Below are 15241 nucleotides of genomic sequence, written 5' to 3' on the forward strand. Positions count from 1 at the left end.
GCCCAGCTGCAGAGACGGCAGGGAGAATGGGGGCGAGAGGTGGATGTGTTTCATCAGGCTGTTAGCACCAGCAGCCAGGGGCTGCGCGAGGGTACCTCGGGGACCAGGAAATTGCTATTATGTCACTCGGTTTGGGTTCTCATTTTCTCATAAATTTTGAGAGCCTGGGCTATAAATCTAAGATCTTTGGAATATGACACCAGGCTGACTTGGGGAATGCAGGGATTTATAGGAGAGTTTCCTGTTGTTATGGACTTTATTAAATTGTAATGAAATGCACCAAGCCAAGAATCAGAAAGAAGAATTAACATTTTGGGGACAAATACAATACTTTAGAGGCATTTACTGAACTCAGTACTTTTTGTACCATAAACCCTCACAACCGCCCTATAACATAGGTAATATTATACCACATTTGTAGATGAAGACTCAGAGGTTTGGGGAGTTCAGTGAACATGACTGTGGGCCCTGCTGCTGACTAGCTATGTAACTTGAAGATAAATGGAAGACCTGTAGTATTTAATTATCCAGATTTAAAAAAAAATAAAACTTTTGGATTTATGTCCTAAGTGCTATTTAAATTCTTTTTTTTTTTTTTTTACTTTGCCATGTACCATCTGATGCAGAGGTAATCTAACAAGAAATTACTAAATAAACTAACCAAAGATAGATTGCATCTTGTGGCTCCCAACTTGGAGGCATCTGGTATATTTCTTTGGTCCATTCCTGAAGGATATCTTTCAGAAATTCTGTTGATTCCAGGCTCCTGTCACTGCCCTCCAAGAGCCAGCATGTGCCTTTTCCCTGTGCTCACAAAGGTTAGCCTCGGTCATCCATCGTTTCCGATGGCAGCTCTCCTGAAGGCACACACACCTAGCCGTCTTGAGTTTCCTAACTCATGTCAGATTCCCTGTGCATTTCATGCACTGGAAGTAGTCTAAGGACAGTGGAATTCAGAGTTACTGGATTTGGCCAAAGTCTTGGGAGCGTCTCCGCTGCTTCTGTCATCTCGTGTCTGCTCTCGCCTTGTGTTCCAAGGACTTGTTGGCAGTTGGATCTTGAAAGCTTTGAACTCCTCATTTGTCACACTTCCAGGGACACCTAGGAGTCTTAAACTATTTTTTAGTGCTTTACCTTCCAGTTTATCCAGTGAGTGGTTGAGATAAGGCTGCTGCATCCCAACGTGTTTCTGGTGAGATGTTTCCCAGGCAGCCACCCCAATCATGTTTCGTCCATCAGCCCTTCTTACCTAGCGCCCACTTCAGTCAAGGAGCCGGCGCTTCCTCAAGCAGCTTGAGAATGGGCCCCAAATCACAGGGTTGGGCATAGTTGTGGATACTCTTCTAACTGGAGAGCTAAAAGTGAGTCTTCTGCATATTAATGTTCAGTCCAACTGAGAGAGAAAGTGGAATTAAGAATAAGGCAAATAGTCATTTGACTTGCCCAGTCAGCAAGGCAGTCTACAAAGACTTTAAAACAGTATTTCTTTGATGGTAGTTATATGCTATCTTCTTAGAAAAAAATGCATTATAATGTGAATTTGTGGATAACTCTCACTAGCTTTTGGCTTTATGTTTGTATTCAGAATAATTGTTTCGAGAGGCTGATTATAGCTCCTGTACAGGGTTGCGCAAGAAATCTAGTTGTAGTCAGAAATCTGGTTTTATACATCTTGATTGTTCTGTTAAATTTTTTAAAAAGATTTATTTGTTTACTGTGTGCAACTTTGACCTTGACAAATAGACACACACACATAAAATCTTGACAGATCTGACTTAAAATTTGTGTTCTGTAATCCCAGTAGATACTAATTATCTATTATTTATTGCATCTACTCCTTCCATTTTATTAAAACTTGCCAAGATTGTTTGCAAAACAAGTCCTATTTCACATAACATTTTAAAATTAATTAGGGCCCCTATGATATTTGCAATATTACAGCATGGTAACATGACAAGTTAGAAAATTCAGTATTAAAAATTGCAAAAGGAAAAGAAAAATTAAACTCTAACAAGCATATTAGGTACACTGATTAAATTTTGAAGTAAAAAGAGGAAGTAACATCAGATCTCTTTTTTAATGTTTAAACATCTGTTTCTCGGAACTATTTAATGCCCCTGCTAGTTCCTGTGGCACAGAGGCCCAGCACACCCACCGCTACATGGGTTAAGTGCTGTCCGTTTAAGACCTGTGTAGATGGTGGTTGCAGGATATGTACAAAATGAACAGAGTGCACGCAAGCCTGCCTTCTGAGAGCTGGCCGTCTGGTGCGAGCAGGAGAGATGGTCAAGGTCACACAGGGGGTGATGGGGTGATGCATGCTAGACTTGAGTGGTGAGGAATTCTAGGAGAGCTGAGGGCAGGAAAAGCTTGTTTATAGTTGGAGGTGTGGATGGATCAGGGAAAAGAAACTTCAGCAGGGAGAGTCCTGGCCCTGGAAACATGTTTAGGAGTTCACGTAAACTGGGCTGGCAGGAGCGGCCTTGAACGTGGAGGAAAACCGGGTCCAGGTGAAGAAAGCTTGAAGCAAACACATGTCCTGAGAGTCCTCACACAGAATCAGAACGCTGCATCTATTTTTGTTTGTAAATAGTAGTGGAAGGCCATATCGTGTAGGAAAATGGGATCATCCAGGAGCATTCAAAAATTGCCCCTTACTACTTACCTGTCCCAGAGATTGCGATGGGGGGGAGTGTAGCAGGGCATTGGGGATGTGAAGTTCTCTAGGTGATTCTGATGGACCGCCAGCACTGAGACCCACTGTTTTCAGAGCCCCCTGGAATCAGACACATCTGTGTCCATATCCTAGGGCTCCCACGCACTCATCTGTGACTGTGGGCCCGTAATCTCTGTGAGACCCTTTCTTTATCTGCAAAATAGGACTAATCAGACCCACCCAGCAGGCTGTAACTCATTCACACATTCACTCACTCACTCAGGCACTTGTTCATGGTATATTTAAGGAGTCCCTACCATGTGCCAGACATTGCTCCAGGTCTGGGACTTTAGCCTACTAAACAGGTATCTCCCCTCCAACCCCTTCTTAAAACAAAAGCAGTGGAGTTTTTGTGTTTCTTTGTCCTCCGACGTTTATACTCCAGTGTTACGAGGATTAAGTACAAAAACATAGGTAAAGCACTTAGCACAGTGCCTGGCACACAATAAATAGAGGGAATTATGCTAATAATCGTGTTTGCTCACACTTAACTAGGGTCATAGTGTAACATTTTATGATTAAATTAGCATTTAAATAACATTTTCATTTATAATAAAGCCTGATTACCTTAATGGAATCAGGGTGTCTCATTTAAAACAAACACATGATTAGCTCATAAAAGTATCAGCATTAGCAAACTTGCTATTTTTCTCTGCTCAGGGTAAAAAGACAGTAATAAGCCGACCTTCCTTACGCCTTCCGGGAACCAAGATACCTAAATAATTATTACAAGGAAGCAGTTAGTATCAAATGTACCAATTACGCAGTTATACATTATCCTGTGGATACTTCGGAGAAAATAGGATGCTACTTGATAACACCGTCGCGTTAATATCCGTCCTTGTGAGTCTGCCGAAGCCTCTGCGTGCAGGGTCGCTTTGGGGATTGGGCAGTTGCCAGAGCAGCAGTTCAAGTTCTTTACTAATCTGATTAGGGCACTGATGGGTCCAGCAGTGACCTACCTCCAGCAAGGTGCTCTGAAAAAGGGATGAAACAAATTTACAAAAACCTGAAAAGAAATAAAGTAATGTTGAAATTTTTGTTAGCAGCTTTTGGGAATCAAGTTTCAAAGCATAGAGCTATTATTATTGATTGCCTGCTTGTTTAGCAAATAGCTCTACTTATCTGGAGAGGGAACAATTTGAGATAATGCTTGCTGAATAGTTGATGTTTCAGATTTTTAAAAGCTGCTGCAGGTTTTACTCAAGGAGAATGTCCTAAAATTCATCAGATCTGAATTTGTTTTGCTGAATTAAGTCGGGAAGTCAATTCACGTGACAACTCTACAGAAACAATCCACGGGAAAATTGTTGCCAGTTAATAAGATCCATATTTTTTATCTAATGAAAATATTCTTTTCTCTGTAATATGCAACGGCTGTATTATATGCATTGTGGATGATGTTTATTTTATTCAATGAGCTTTAACAAAGCTGAATTTTATTGGCCACTGATCTTATTTTCTTAAAATCGAATGCTTTTCTTCCCTCCAAATAAGTTAGTAACTTTGACCTCTGATTCTGCACAATTATAGTGAGTTGTGTAGTGACATAAACATCTCAATACCTTTCTGAAGTATACATAAAAAATGCACCCTCTGGAAATACATGTGAATTGATAGCAACAAATGGTATTACCTTGTGTTTGTTCTCCATATTCTAAACTAGTCTTTAGCTTATAATGCTAAACTTCCTCTAATTCTTAACTATCTCATAGAAAAAATAGATTTGTCAGTATGTGAAAAATGAAATTTCACATATTGTATCTGAGAGCATGTAACAGGGTAAGTTTTACGTGAATGTTTCAGAGTAGAAATCCAAGTTCAACATGCATCCACTGTGCAGGCTGATCCTTGTCCGACTGCCACCTTGGCAGCCAGTAGACAGTGAAGCAGCATAAAATCAGCTGCCATTCAAGTGACTGTTGTTGGGCAGAGATTGCCCTGGGCCCCGGCTTCTGACAGGTTATGGATTGTGACTGTCTGGAACACTTGGAATGTTGCTTGTTGTCAATGTGTAGCTGCTGTGAGTGGGGATGGGCCTGGGGGTGGGAGGTGTCACTTACGGCCACTTCATCACACCAAGAGCCATCGACCTGGCCGGGCAGTTAACTGTGGCATTTAAACCAACGCATTTGCAGGCATAATTATTTTAACTTGAAAGTATCAGGGGAAATATGGTGTATTGTTTCCTTCTCCCAAGTAAATCAAATTATATAATATATATTCTATGTTTCATGGTCGTCTTAGTAAAATTGTGTATGTGAGCTGCAGAGACTTTGTCCTAAACACAATTTGTGAGGTCGAGAGGAGAGTGCCTCTTTAGGATGGGGATTTTCCACCCCAGCCCTGTAGCCATTTGAAGTGGGATAAATCTTTGCTGTAAGGGGCTCTCTGTGGGTCCCAGAGCACCTCGCAGCATCCTTGCACTGTATGCATTAAATGCAATGGTGCCCCCAGCCCCCAGCTGGGATAACCAAAAATGTCTTTAGGGTTTGCCAGATATCACCAGTGAGGCAAAATCACCAGTAGTTGAGAACCACTGCCCTGAGGAAAAGGGAATACCTGAATTCCGCTTTCCTCTTACAGATATGGGATACGTCAGGGCTGGACTAGCTAAAAGAAATGCATATATTTTAACATGTTTTTTTGAGCTATAAGGTTCACTTTTGTCATATACATCTTAATTGTGTTACCACTTACTCCAAATTTCTCTTGAATACTGTATAAACTCCAGATCATCTAACGTCCTATTCCTATCAGAAGGAAGAATTAGCCAGATTGTAATGTGCCTTTTATTCTACAAAAATTTCTATGATTCTTTTCCTTGCCGCAGGGTAAAAGAAAATAAATTGTTAAAAATTTCCTTCAAGAGCAGACCTATTTTGTCCATTAGTTTTTGTGTTTGGGTTACAAACATTATTACATAAGGCATTAAATTTTAAGCATTGAAACTCCATTGAAATAAGAAGTTGAAAATACCTATCATCAATAAGATGAGAAATTGTTGTGCTAGATTATGCTTTTAAACCTGGAAAAGTGCTACAGTAGATTTCAGGGAAATGATTTAGTCTATCAAGAACAGAGTTCCTGATATACCAATTTTTATATCAACAAATAGAAACCGTTCTCGTATATCAACGAAAACATTTCTGGCAGAAATCTGATCTTGGCGCATTTTCTTTAGTGCCGCTATAGGTGTTCCCTCGAATAGTCTTGTAACACCTCATCAGAAGCGTTCTGTTTCAGACTTCACAATTCCGAATGGTTCCCCCCAGTATGGTGCGTTTGTTGTTAAACAGCTCACAAGGGTGTGATAGGCTGGTGGAATATTTATATTTTCCCCAGAAAGCCTGCAACAAGTGAATATGCCAAACACTTTACCCTGTGTGCTCGAAAGGAATGGTGCCATCATCTCCTTTCACTTATCCCGTGAGATTTATTCACAGTTTACATCGGCTGTGAAACTCAGTTATCCGCTGAGAGCTCTGCTTTATTTATTCCAGGTAATAGGACACTGGCAACCTATTAACAGTCGTAAACAGATCTTTCAAGTACGTCTGACAGAGCAATTATTGAAGATATTTCCTAGACAAGTTTCTAGGGTTGAATCGGGACAAAGATGGAGACTGGGCAACCACAGGGAGTTTCCCTATTGAATAGTTGATCTGTTGTTCATAAAGAAATTGCAAGTATTATAGAACCCAGGCTTTAAAATTTCAGTGGGAAATTTCATGGTATGTTACCTGTTATATTTCAGGAAAAAAAAACCCACATTAATTTGATCAGTGCTTATTTAAGAAACTTCATTATCCTGAATGAAAGTAAATAAACACAGAATCAAATGGAGCGAGGGAGGGATGGAGGGAGGGAGGAAAGGGGAAATAGATTGGGGATAGATGGATGGGTGGATGGTGGGCAAATGGAATAATGTAGGATATCAACTTTCAACCAAGACCTTCATATTAAATTTTACTTTCCCCTTCATTTTTCAGCCAATGTTTTCAGTTGCACCAAGCTTAGCCACCAATGCATCAGCAGCCTTTAATCCTTACCTGGGACCTGTCTCCCCGAGCCTGGTTCCAGCGGAGATCTTGCCGACTGCACCAATGCTGGTTACAGGGAATCCTGGGGTCCCTGTTCCTGCAGCTGCTGCAGCTGCTGCACAGAAATTAATGCGGACAGACAGACTTGAGGTAGGAATAATTCGTTGGTTTCTTTATATGTACTCTGTTCTAACTTGCAAAGTGTGCTAGTTCTTTGTTTATAAAAAATTTTTATATAAATTTTTTTAAAAATTCAAATCAGAGGTTGTGGTTTAATGTTGGGAGCATATCACTAGAATACAGGTATGCTATATTTGACGAGTATAATGTTCATAGAAGCCACAACATCCTTATGTAATATAACGAATAAGAACTTGGACTCTGGGGTCAGATGGCCTGTTATTTTGTTGTGCCTCAGTGTCCTTGTTTTTTGAAATGGAGATAATAATGGCACCTCCAAGAGCCAAAAGAATGTCTGGCACCCAGAAAATGCTTCTTAAATATTTATTGTTATTGTCAATGTTACTATTAAGAACAACAAATTTTATCAGTCCCCTCGGACTTGTCCTCAAAAAGATGTTACTTAGTTACTATCTCTAAAGCGCTTTAAAATTTATATTGTTGCAAATTGCCTCATATGCTTTACTATATTTTGGTTGGAATAGCAAGGCAGCTTTGTTTATGATGTGAGCTCTTGTAAACATTTTTAATTGCAATTGGTGATGCCCTAAGTCCTAGAGTCAAGAATCATCAGGTGTATGTGCTTTGCTATTGCTACATGAAAAAGATTAAAGATATAAATCTTACATTGAAGTTGTTGTTCTGAGTGTCAACATGGCTATAAATTAATGGATTTGGCAAAGTATAGATGGAAGGGAATTGGCAACATTACTGTCCATGAAGCTCTAAAAACTGGCATCCATGTCCAACTAAAGAACAGAATGACCTCTCCTCTTCCCTGACTGGGGTGAGGCAATACCGAATGACACGTAGTTTTGCATGTATTCGTTACTGAGAAAGCAGCAGAATAAGGCTTTTGTGTGAACATAATTGACACTAATAATGTATCAGTTTAGCAACAATTTATTTAATAAGCACCAATTTCTTATTTGTCAAGTTTCATTGCATGCTGCACAAAGGATCTCAGATTTCAGCATAGTTCCAACTGGTACCACCTTATTGATGGTAATAATACTAGCTGATACTTAATGGATATTTATTGTCTACCAAATAGAGTCAACGCTTTACATGCATCACACATTTAACCCTCAAAACAATCTTTTGAGGAAGATTCCATCATTAACTCCATTTTAGAGGGCAATAAATTTATGGGGAGAGATGTGACATAATTTATTCAAGGTCACAAAGGTAGGATATCCCAGTGGGGTATGAACTCAGAATTCCACTTTTAAACACTATGTTATTCTCCCATCCCATACAGGTGATAGCAGAAAGAGGAGGCAGCAAATTTTGGCTCCTGTATACTCTTTCAAGTTTTGTTTGTTTTAGGCTTATTTCTTGCTTTCCTTCAACATTTTAGAAAAGACTGCTAGTTACATGGTTACTGTAAGCAGGACCCAGGAAGGACGTTGAGATCTAGTTGCATGCCCTTTATGGACATGGGACTCAGCTGTGTGCCAGAGAGATGCACCTGGACTTGTATGTGGTTTGTCTTTGCACAGTTGCACTCGTTCATTCATTAATAATGCCATTTGCAGATATATTAGGAGGAAATTTAAGAAAACATTTTTAAAAGATTTTATTTATTTATTTATTTATTTATTTATTTATTTATTTATTTATTTATTTATTTATTTTATTTGTACGAAGAGGGGAAGGGAAGGAGAAAAAGAGGGAGAGAAACATTGATGTATGGTTGCCTCTCGCACACCCCCAACAGGGGACCTGGCCCACAACCCAGGCATGTGCCCTGACTGGGAATCAAACTGGCAACCCTTTGGTTTGCAGGCTGGTAGTCAATCCACTGAGCCACACCAGCCAGGGCAAATTTAAGAAATTTTAAATATTTAAAATTTATCAGATGCTCAACTTGTGAACCCCCCTGCTCCACCAACTTTTCTGAAGCAAACCCTGGGTTCATAATTCATAATCATTGATTAATGGGAACCACATAAGTAGTCTGAGATGAACTTTAGTGCATTGTTGATAAAAAATGGTATTGTAAAAACTGAGAACATACCCATTTAACTCTTTTTTTAAAAGGCTGAGCTGTGTGGTTAGAACTCCTCTACACTAATCCTCTCACAATTTCAAGTAGTCTGTAAATGATTATATTTCGTATGGTGTTGAATTAAAGTGAAAACTTCTGTTGTTTCATTTTATTTTTTGGAGGGCAGAAGCTATATTTTGCGTATTTTGTCTGTCTTATTTTGCTATGCTACTGGTGCATCGACTGCTGTGTCCTTTTTAACCTGAACACCACTTATCCAAGTGCCTGATGGTAGGACAGCTTCCTGTCTTCCTCCTGTGCACTGGATCTGATCCAGTGTCACGGTGACAGCCTGTGAGGCTACTGCAATGAGAAGCTAAGGGGCATGTCTTCCTCCTGGACAGTTGTGATTTTAGACACTCTTATTTTCAGGCTATTTCCTCCCTTGCTCATTGCTCTGCTGACTGAAGTACAAACGACATGGCAGTACATGTACACACTTATTTGCTGCAGGCCCCATGTTTCATTATTCAGGGTTTAAATCTATGCTCTGCTTTTTTTCCTCAAGGAACTCTGCAGTACATTTTCAAACTTTCGAATTCCTATTGAGGCGAAAACATTTAAATCAGTAAAATATTGGCTGGTGTTTCATGCCGCTATCTTCTTTTTGCTATAACTTGGTAGACAATACAGAAATGTAGCCCGGGCTGGTGTAGCTCGGTGGATTGAGTGCAGGCCTGTGAAACAAAGGTTCACCAGCTCAATTCCTGGTCAGGGCACATGCCTGGGTTGCAGGCCAGGTCCCCAGTAGGGGGTGCTTGAGAGGCAACCACACATTGATGTTTCTCTCCCTTTCTCCTTCCTTCCCCTCTCTAAAAAATAAAAAAAAAATCTTAAAAAAAAAGAAATTTAAAAAGGGATTTATCAGCCTTCTGGTTCTTATATAATTGCTTGCATGAACTGACATGTATTTACAGCACTCAAAGTGATCCTACAAAAAATGGTAAATTGGAAAACAGGAATCCAAGGGTTAGTGCTAGTGGTGTTGCTAATTAGTTAGGTGTGTAAGCTTGGATCAAGCTTCTCATGTCTTCTGAGCTTCCTGTTCCTCACATATAAAATTAGGGGATTGTACTAGATAAATCTCTAAGATCACTTGCTGTTAAAACATTCTAGGTATATGTAGGTCATTTTCTTCCTTGTAATGCCAGCCACAAGCTGCTGAGAGTTTATGTGTATATGTAAAACACATACAAGGTTTATGTCAGTATTCGTATTGTCCATTCTTCGTTGGACTTCCTTTACAAGACTGGGTAGCCACGTACTTCCTATATGATAAAAGTCAGTTTTCATCATGTTCTCTAATGAGGAGCAAATGTCTTAAATATCAGTTATAATGGCTTTTCAAATTCCATTTTTTGACCTTGGAATACTTTTCTATAATTTCTAAGCAGTAATTTATTTTGACTAATTATTTTAAGAAATTTTTAAAATCCACAGGTACTAGAAAGGGCTAAAGGTGTTAGTCATTGTCCTGCTTCACTATGCAGAATAATTCAGGAAATCATTGTTTGACTGACTGCTGAGAAACGTAGTAATTTTTCTTGGTACAAAAAGGACCCCTGAACGCATCCACTCTCTCATTTATTCAACAATATCCAATGAAGAACTGTTGACCAGCTTTCACGTAGATGTGCAGGCTATCTCTGAAATCTCTCAGCTGCTCTTGTATTGAACACGAGACAAGGTCCACATCAGAGCAGGGCCAGCCTCACGAGTGGTGCTCAGTAGCGCATTAAATGAATGAACCAACGAATCAGTCAAACAGTCGATTAGCTCATCAGTTAATCACAGACACGTGCGCTCGTGCAGAGTTTAGCGTGATCCAACAGAGCAGGTAAAACGTGACCCATTTTTCACTTTTGTTAGCATTCTCCTTGGCAACATGTTTCAATGTTGAGCATTCCGAGTACAAAATATGATGTCTTGTTTCTGCCCCCAGTCCTTGGGATGATTGTTACAAATGCAGGGCTTCATTGTCAGAGGCTGATTCGGATGGCCGTCCGTGGGACTCGGGGCCCTTTTTTGCAGATCTGCAAGGCAAGTCTAAGGACAGAGAGTTCGTAGAACACTTCCACTGCTGGATGCCGGCATTTCTTCTTGGCGTCCCAACTTTTCACCATTTACCTCATGTAACAGTTATTTGTGACTCTGAATTAAAAGTCTGCCTCTTCCAATTCACTCAGCATCCTACCATATAAGTTGCTGAGACCATAATGAACAGCATAGTAAAATGTTTTAGTAAATAACAGTGATTATTAAGGTAATTTATACCATGGAATAGCATTAGCATCAAACAAAAGCAAACCAGTGGCCGCGCGTTTCAGATGCTGATGAAGGTAAAAGATTTCCATTCTGTTAACAGTATTGTTTTTATGTTAACAGTCTATATGAGAAAAAATACAAAGTAATTCAGGAAAGGTGGACAAACAGCTTGGCTTTTGATGTTTTCAGATAGAGTTTGTTTTAAAGTAAATTATTCTTGTGCTGAAAGTTTTATTCTACTGAGCTAATCGTGACATGGATTTCTAATTCAGGCCACTGGTACTGGATGCTGCTACTAAATATTGACAAAGAAGACTCCAATGACTATCATATTTTTTTATTGATTGATTTTTGAGAGAGGGAGGGAGAGGGGCTGAGAGAGAAAGACAGAGAGGCATTAATTATGTGCCCTGACCCTGACCAGGGATCAAACCCCCAACCTTGGTGTATCAGGGCAACGCTCAAACCAACTGAGCTACCCAGCCAGGGCTCACTGATTTTTTATATGACAAAAAATATGAGACCTGTTGACTAATCAATAAGCAGCATGTGAGGCTAAATGAGGATTAAAGTGATAGTAAAAGCATGCTTAGATTGGGGTTTTTATAGGAGTTTAATGGATTTGGAATGATCTATTAAATATAAAAGACATTCACTTTGAAAAATAAGATTAGAAAAAGCAGATGCTCTTAATAAAAGAAGGGCTTATTGACAGGATTATTGGAATTTTGTGTTTGTTTGTTTGTTTGTTTGTTTTTTCAGAAAATGCTTGGGTACTGCTTATTTGATACTTTGGTTGTCCTAGAAAATTACTAAAAAATGTTAAGAATTTTGTGCACATAGGTTTATATACAGGGTCCAGCAGAAGTAAGGCCTGCTTGAATGGGGGTTGGTAGAGTAATGATATGGGTATAATAGTTTATAGTTTTAATTTGAACATTTCACCTAAAATATCATATGGTGTGCTTGACTGTGATATTGTTATGTTACAGAATTACATGCTTATGATTTTGTATTAAGAGATTCTATAATAAAAAGGGGCATTATTTGTGCCAGACCCTGTAGTTTAAAATTATTTTTAGAATCTCTAATAAAGCTTAGAATAGTTCTTAAAAGTGTACTTCCACCCTCATTTAAAATATTCAATGTGCTATGTCTCTGTCTTTATCTTGTGAGTAGTTTCACTTTGTTTTAGAGATGACAGAGTTGTAAATTGTTTCTAATAAGGTGATGGCTGATCTTGGCGTGGCCACTCATTTTTGCTGTTCTTCCACTAATTTCCTCATGGAAATTAAAGCTAAAATTGCTCCATCTTTGTAATTATTTAGAAAGAGTAATTAAAGTAACTACAGGTTTGAGCATTTTGACATATTAATAAGCTTCTCCTGTAGTTGTTTGTATTTCCCTGCACATTCTTTCATAGGAATGAATAAATTATAATTTAACAGTGGATTTAGTGGGAAGTTTTCTTTAGCTGGTCATTGCTGTATGTTCAGATTTGATTTTTTTGTCGCATGAAGTCAAGTTACAAAACCTTAGCTGTATCATCCATCTATAGAAATACGCTTCTTTTCTCTGACCTGCGGATAATTATGGGCTCTGCCTTGTAGATTCCAAAGAAAATGCCCACTTGATCTCAACAGAAATCCTGTGAGATAGTTGAAATGGGTGCCTTTTCCTTCATCTTTTAAAAGAGGGAAAATGAGGGTCAGGTGGACCAAATTGGTATAATTTTTAGGTAATAGAAACTAGATACCATATCATGAGATTATGTTGAATACAGTTACCTAAGCTCACTTCCCCTAATCACCAGAATTTTAAAATGTGGAGATTTGAATCCTTTTTAGTTGAAAATAACAGACAATTCCTTTGCATTAAATTGTATATTCTTGACCAGTAATGCTGTGGAGATTTATAAAAATCATTGATTATCCAGCATTACCTTTTTAATGTGTTGTGTTAGCTCCAGTTAATAGAAAATAAAGTCCCTGATACTTATTGTTACACAACAGGTATGTGTATGTCTTTGAATAAACTCCTTATTTAATATTGGTCATTGGGTTCAGATTGGCTTCCCAACTATTAAATGGACAGAGTCCCTGTCCTGTTGTGAGTAGCCTCCTGTTTCTGCTTTTGGATGCCATTCTCTAAAGACGAGTGAGTTAACTGTGGCAAGCACACCTCGTGTTACTGAAAGGGATCTCTCCTTAAAGGACATGCAGCTGACTGTCCGGTTTTGAGTAAGTTCAAACGCTGACTTTCATTTCCTTAGAATCCCAATGCCTTAGCTTGAGGAGAACTGATGAATTTAATACTACTTACAAAAACTATTATTTCAACCATTTAAAAATGTCTGTCGTGTTTATATAAAATTAGAGGTCATATAACAGAACTGCCCGTTTTAACCAGATGTGTGTGGTGTGTTTTAAGCTGTCTACCTTTTCTTAGTGTTCGCAATTCTACAGCTGGGAAGTGTAGGGACTAGACCCCACAATTGCTGAGTGTAAACCTGTTTTCCCTTTTCCTTGTAGTACTGCTCTATAATTAGCAGAAGAAGAAGCTTTATACAAAATTAATTTGCATTTCTTTGGGACATGTTTCTGATTAATTTCTCTTTTGATTTTTTTTTTATTCCATAGATGTTTTTCTGGGAATAGAATGTAGCCTTTAAGTGTTTTCAGTGAATATCTTCATTGAAATACTGCTTTTTACCTTGAAAGCAAACTCTTACTCATTTTGTATGAAAATATATAAGGCTTTTCTGATTTACATAACAAATCCTGCTTTAATACTTACAGAGAGTAAAAGACTCAACCAACATTCTTCTTGATTGAAACATATTATGCATTTAGCTAAATGGATGGAATTATTGTAATCTAAGTTTGAAAGACCACTTACTGAACTATAAAAAGTACTTATATTTGTTGATCCTCTAATGCCATTTCTGCACATTTATCCTTAGACACTGATCAAAAAATGTCTAGAGTCATGAATGTATTCTTTACAATATTTATGGTATTAGGGGATGTTGGAAATGACTTATGTATTCTCCAAAAGAGATACCTATATTGTACACGTCTATTATATGTTAGGTTTTCAAATTTAATTTTACCTTCTGTGTTCCAAATTTTTGAACAGTACCATAAATTGTACAATTTATCCCGATTTGAGTTGCCAGATGAAATTTTGTCTGTCAATTATAATTTGCTAATAGAATTCTATCTCTAAGAGATTTTTGTTGGAGATCAGCATAGTGTAAAGTTTTCTGGAATCTGTGAGGGAAACCAGGCCCAACCGGCCCCTCCAGCCCACAGCTCCCACAAGCGCAGGCTTTCACAAGTGATATTTTTACTTTTTTATTTTTTCAAAGACAGGGATAATGGGAGAACAGTTATTTCAGTGCATTTCTTCTGTTCCATTTCCCATGTCAAGAGAAACCATAAGCTGGAAAAAAAAATGAAACAGTCAAACACATATCATGCAAAAGCATTTGACTAAATTCTTTGAAGTTCAGAAAAGGCTGGCATCAGAGCTGGTTCTGAGCTAAGTGCCAGTTATCAACCCGCCTTAACTTGTTTTAGGTTTTTCTCTAAAGGTGCCTTGCAAGTACAAAACCACAATAAACCTTTACAATAAACCTGTATTACAAATAAACCAATACAATAAATAAATAGAGCTATACAAACTGCACACACCCAAATAAAGCAGATGGGGAGGGACGAAACACTATCTCAGAATGACCATTTTCATGTAACCCAAGTTTAAGTTCACATCGCTAAGAAAAGGAAGTACATCGAGATCAAGAAATAAAAAGTCAACATCAGCCCAGCACTTAGATGATGTTTTGGGAGAACGATGCTCAAATTTCTGGCACCAGCACTGCCATAATTGTTTTTAGAAAATGGCAGATCTTTGATTTTAATAGTTACTAAAGATCCTACAAACAGACTACCTCTAGATCTTCTTTCTTGTCAATTTGGCAAAGAC

The 15241-nt window shown here is 38.4% G+C and overlaps 1 protein-coding gene across 12 annotated transcripts in view; it reads left to right on the top strand.

Moving 5' to 3' along the window:
• Positions 1-15241, top strand: part of MBNL1 (muscleblind like splicing regulator 1) — a 190213-nt gene that overhangs the window by 153145 nt on the left and 21827 nt on the right. For all 12 annotated transcript variants that reach the window (XM_045851110.1, XM_045851101.1, XM_045851108.1 and 9 more), the window contains one exon: positions 6709-6909. In XM_045851110.1, coding sequence (XP_045707066.1) covers positions 6709-6909 — 201 coding nt within the window. The remainder of the gene's footprint in view (positions 1-6708; positions 6910-15241) is intronic.

The sequence above is a fragment of the Phyllostomus hastatus genome, unplaced genomic scaffold, assembly GCF_019186645.2.
Source record: "Phyllostomus hastatus isolate PE091 unplaced genomic scaffold, TTU_PhHast_1.1 phas_contig_86, whole genome shotgun sequence".
Lineage (NCBI taxonomy): Eukaryota > Metazoa > Chordata > Mammalia > Chiroptera > Phyllostomidae > Phyllostomus > Phyllostomus hastatus.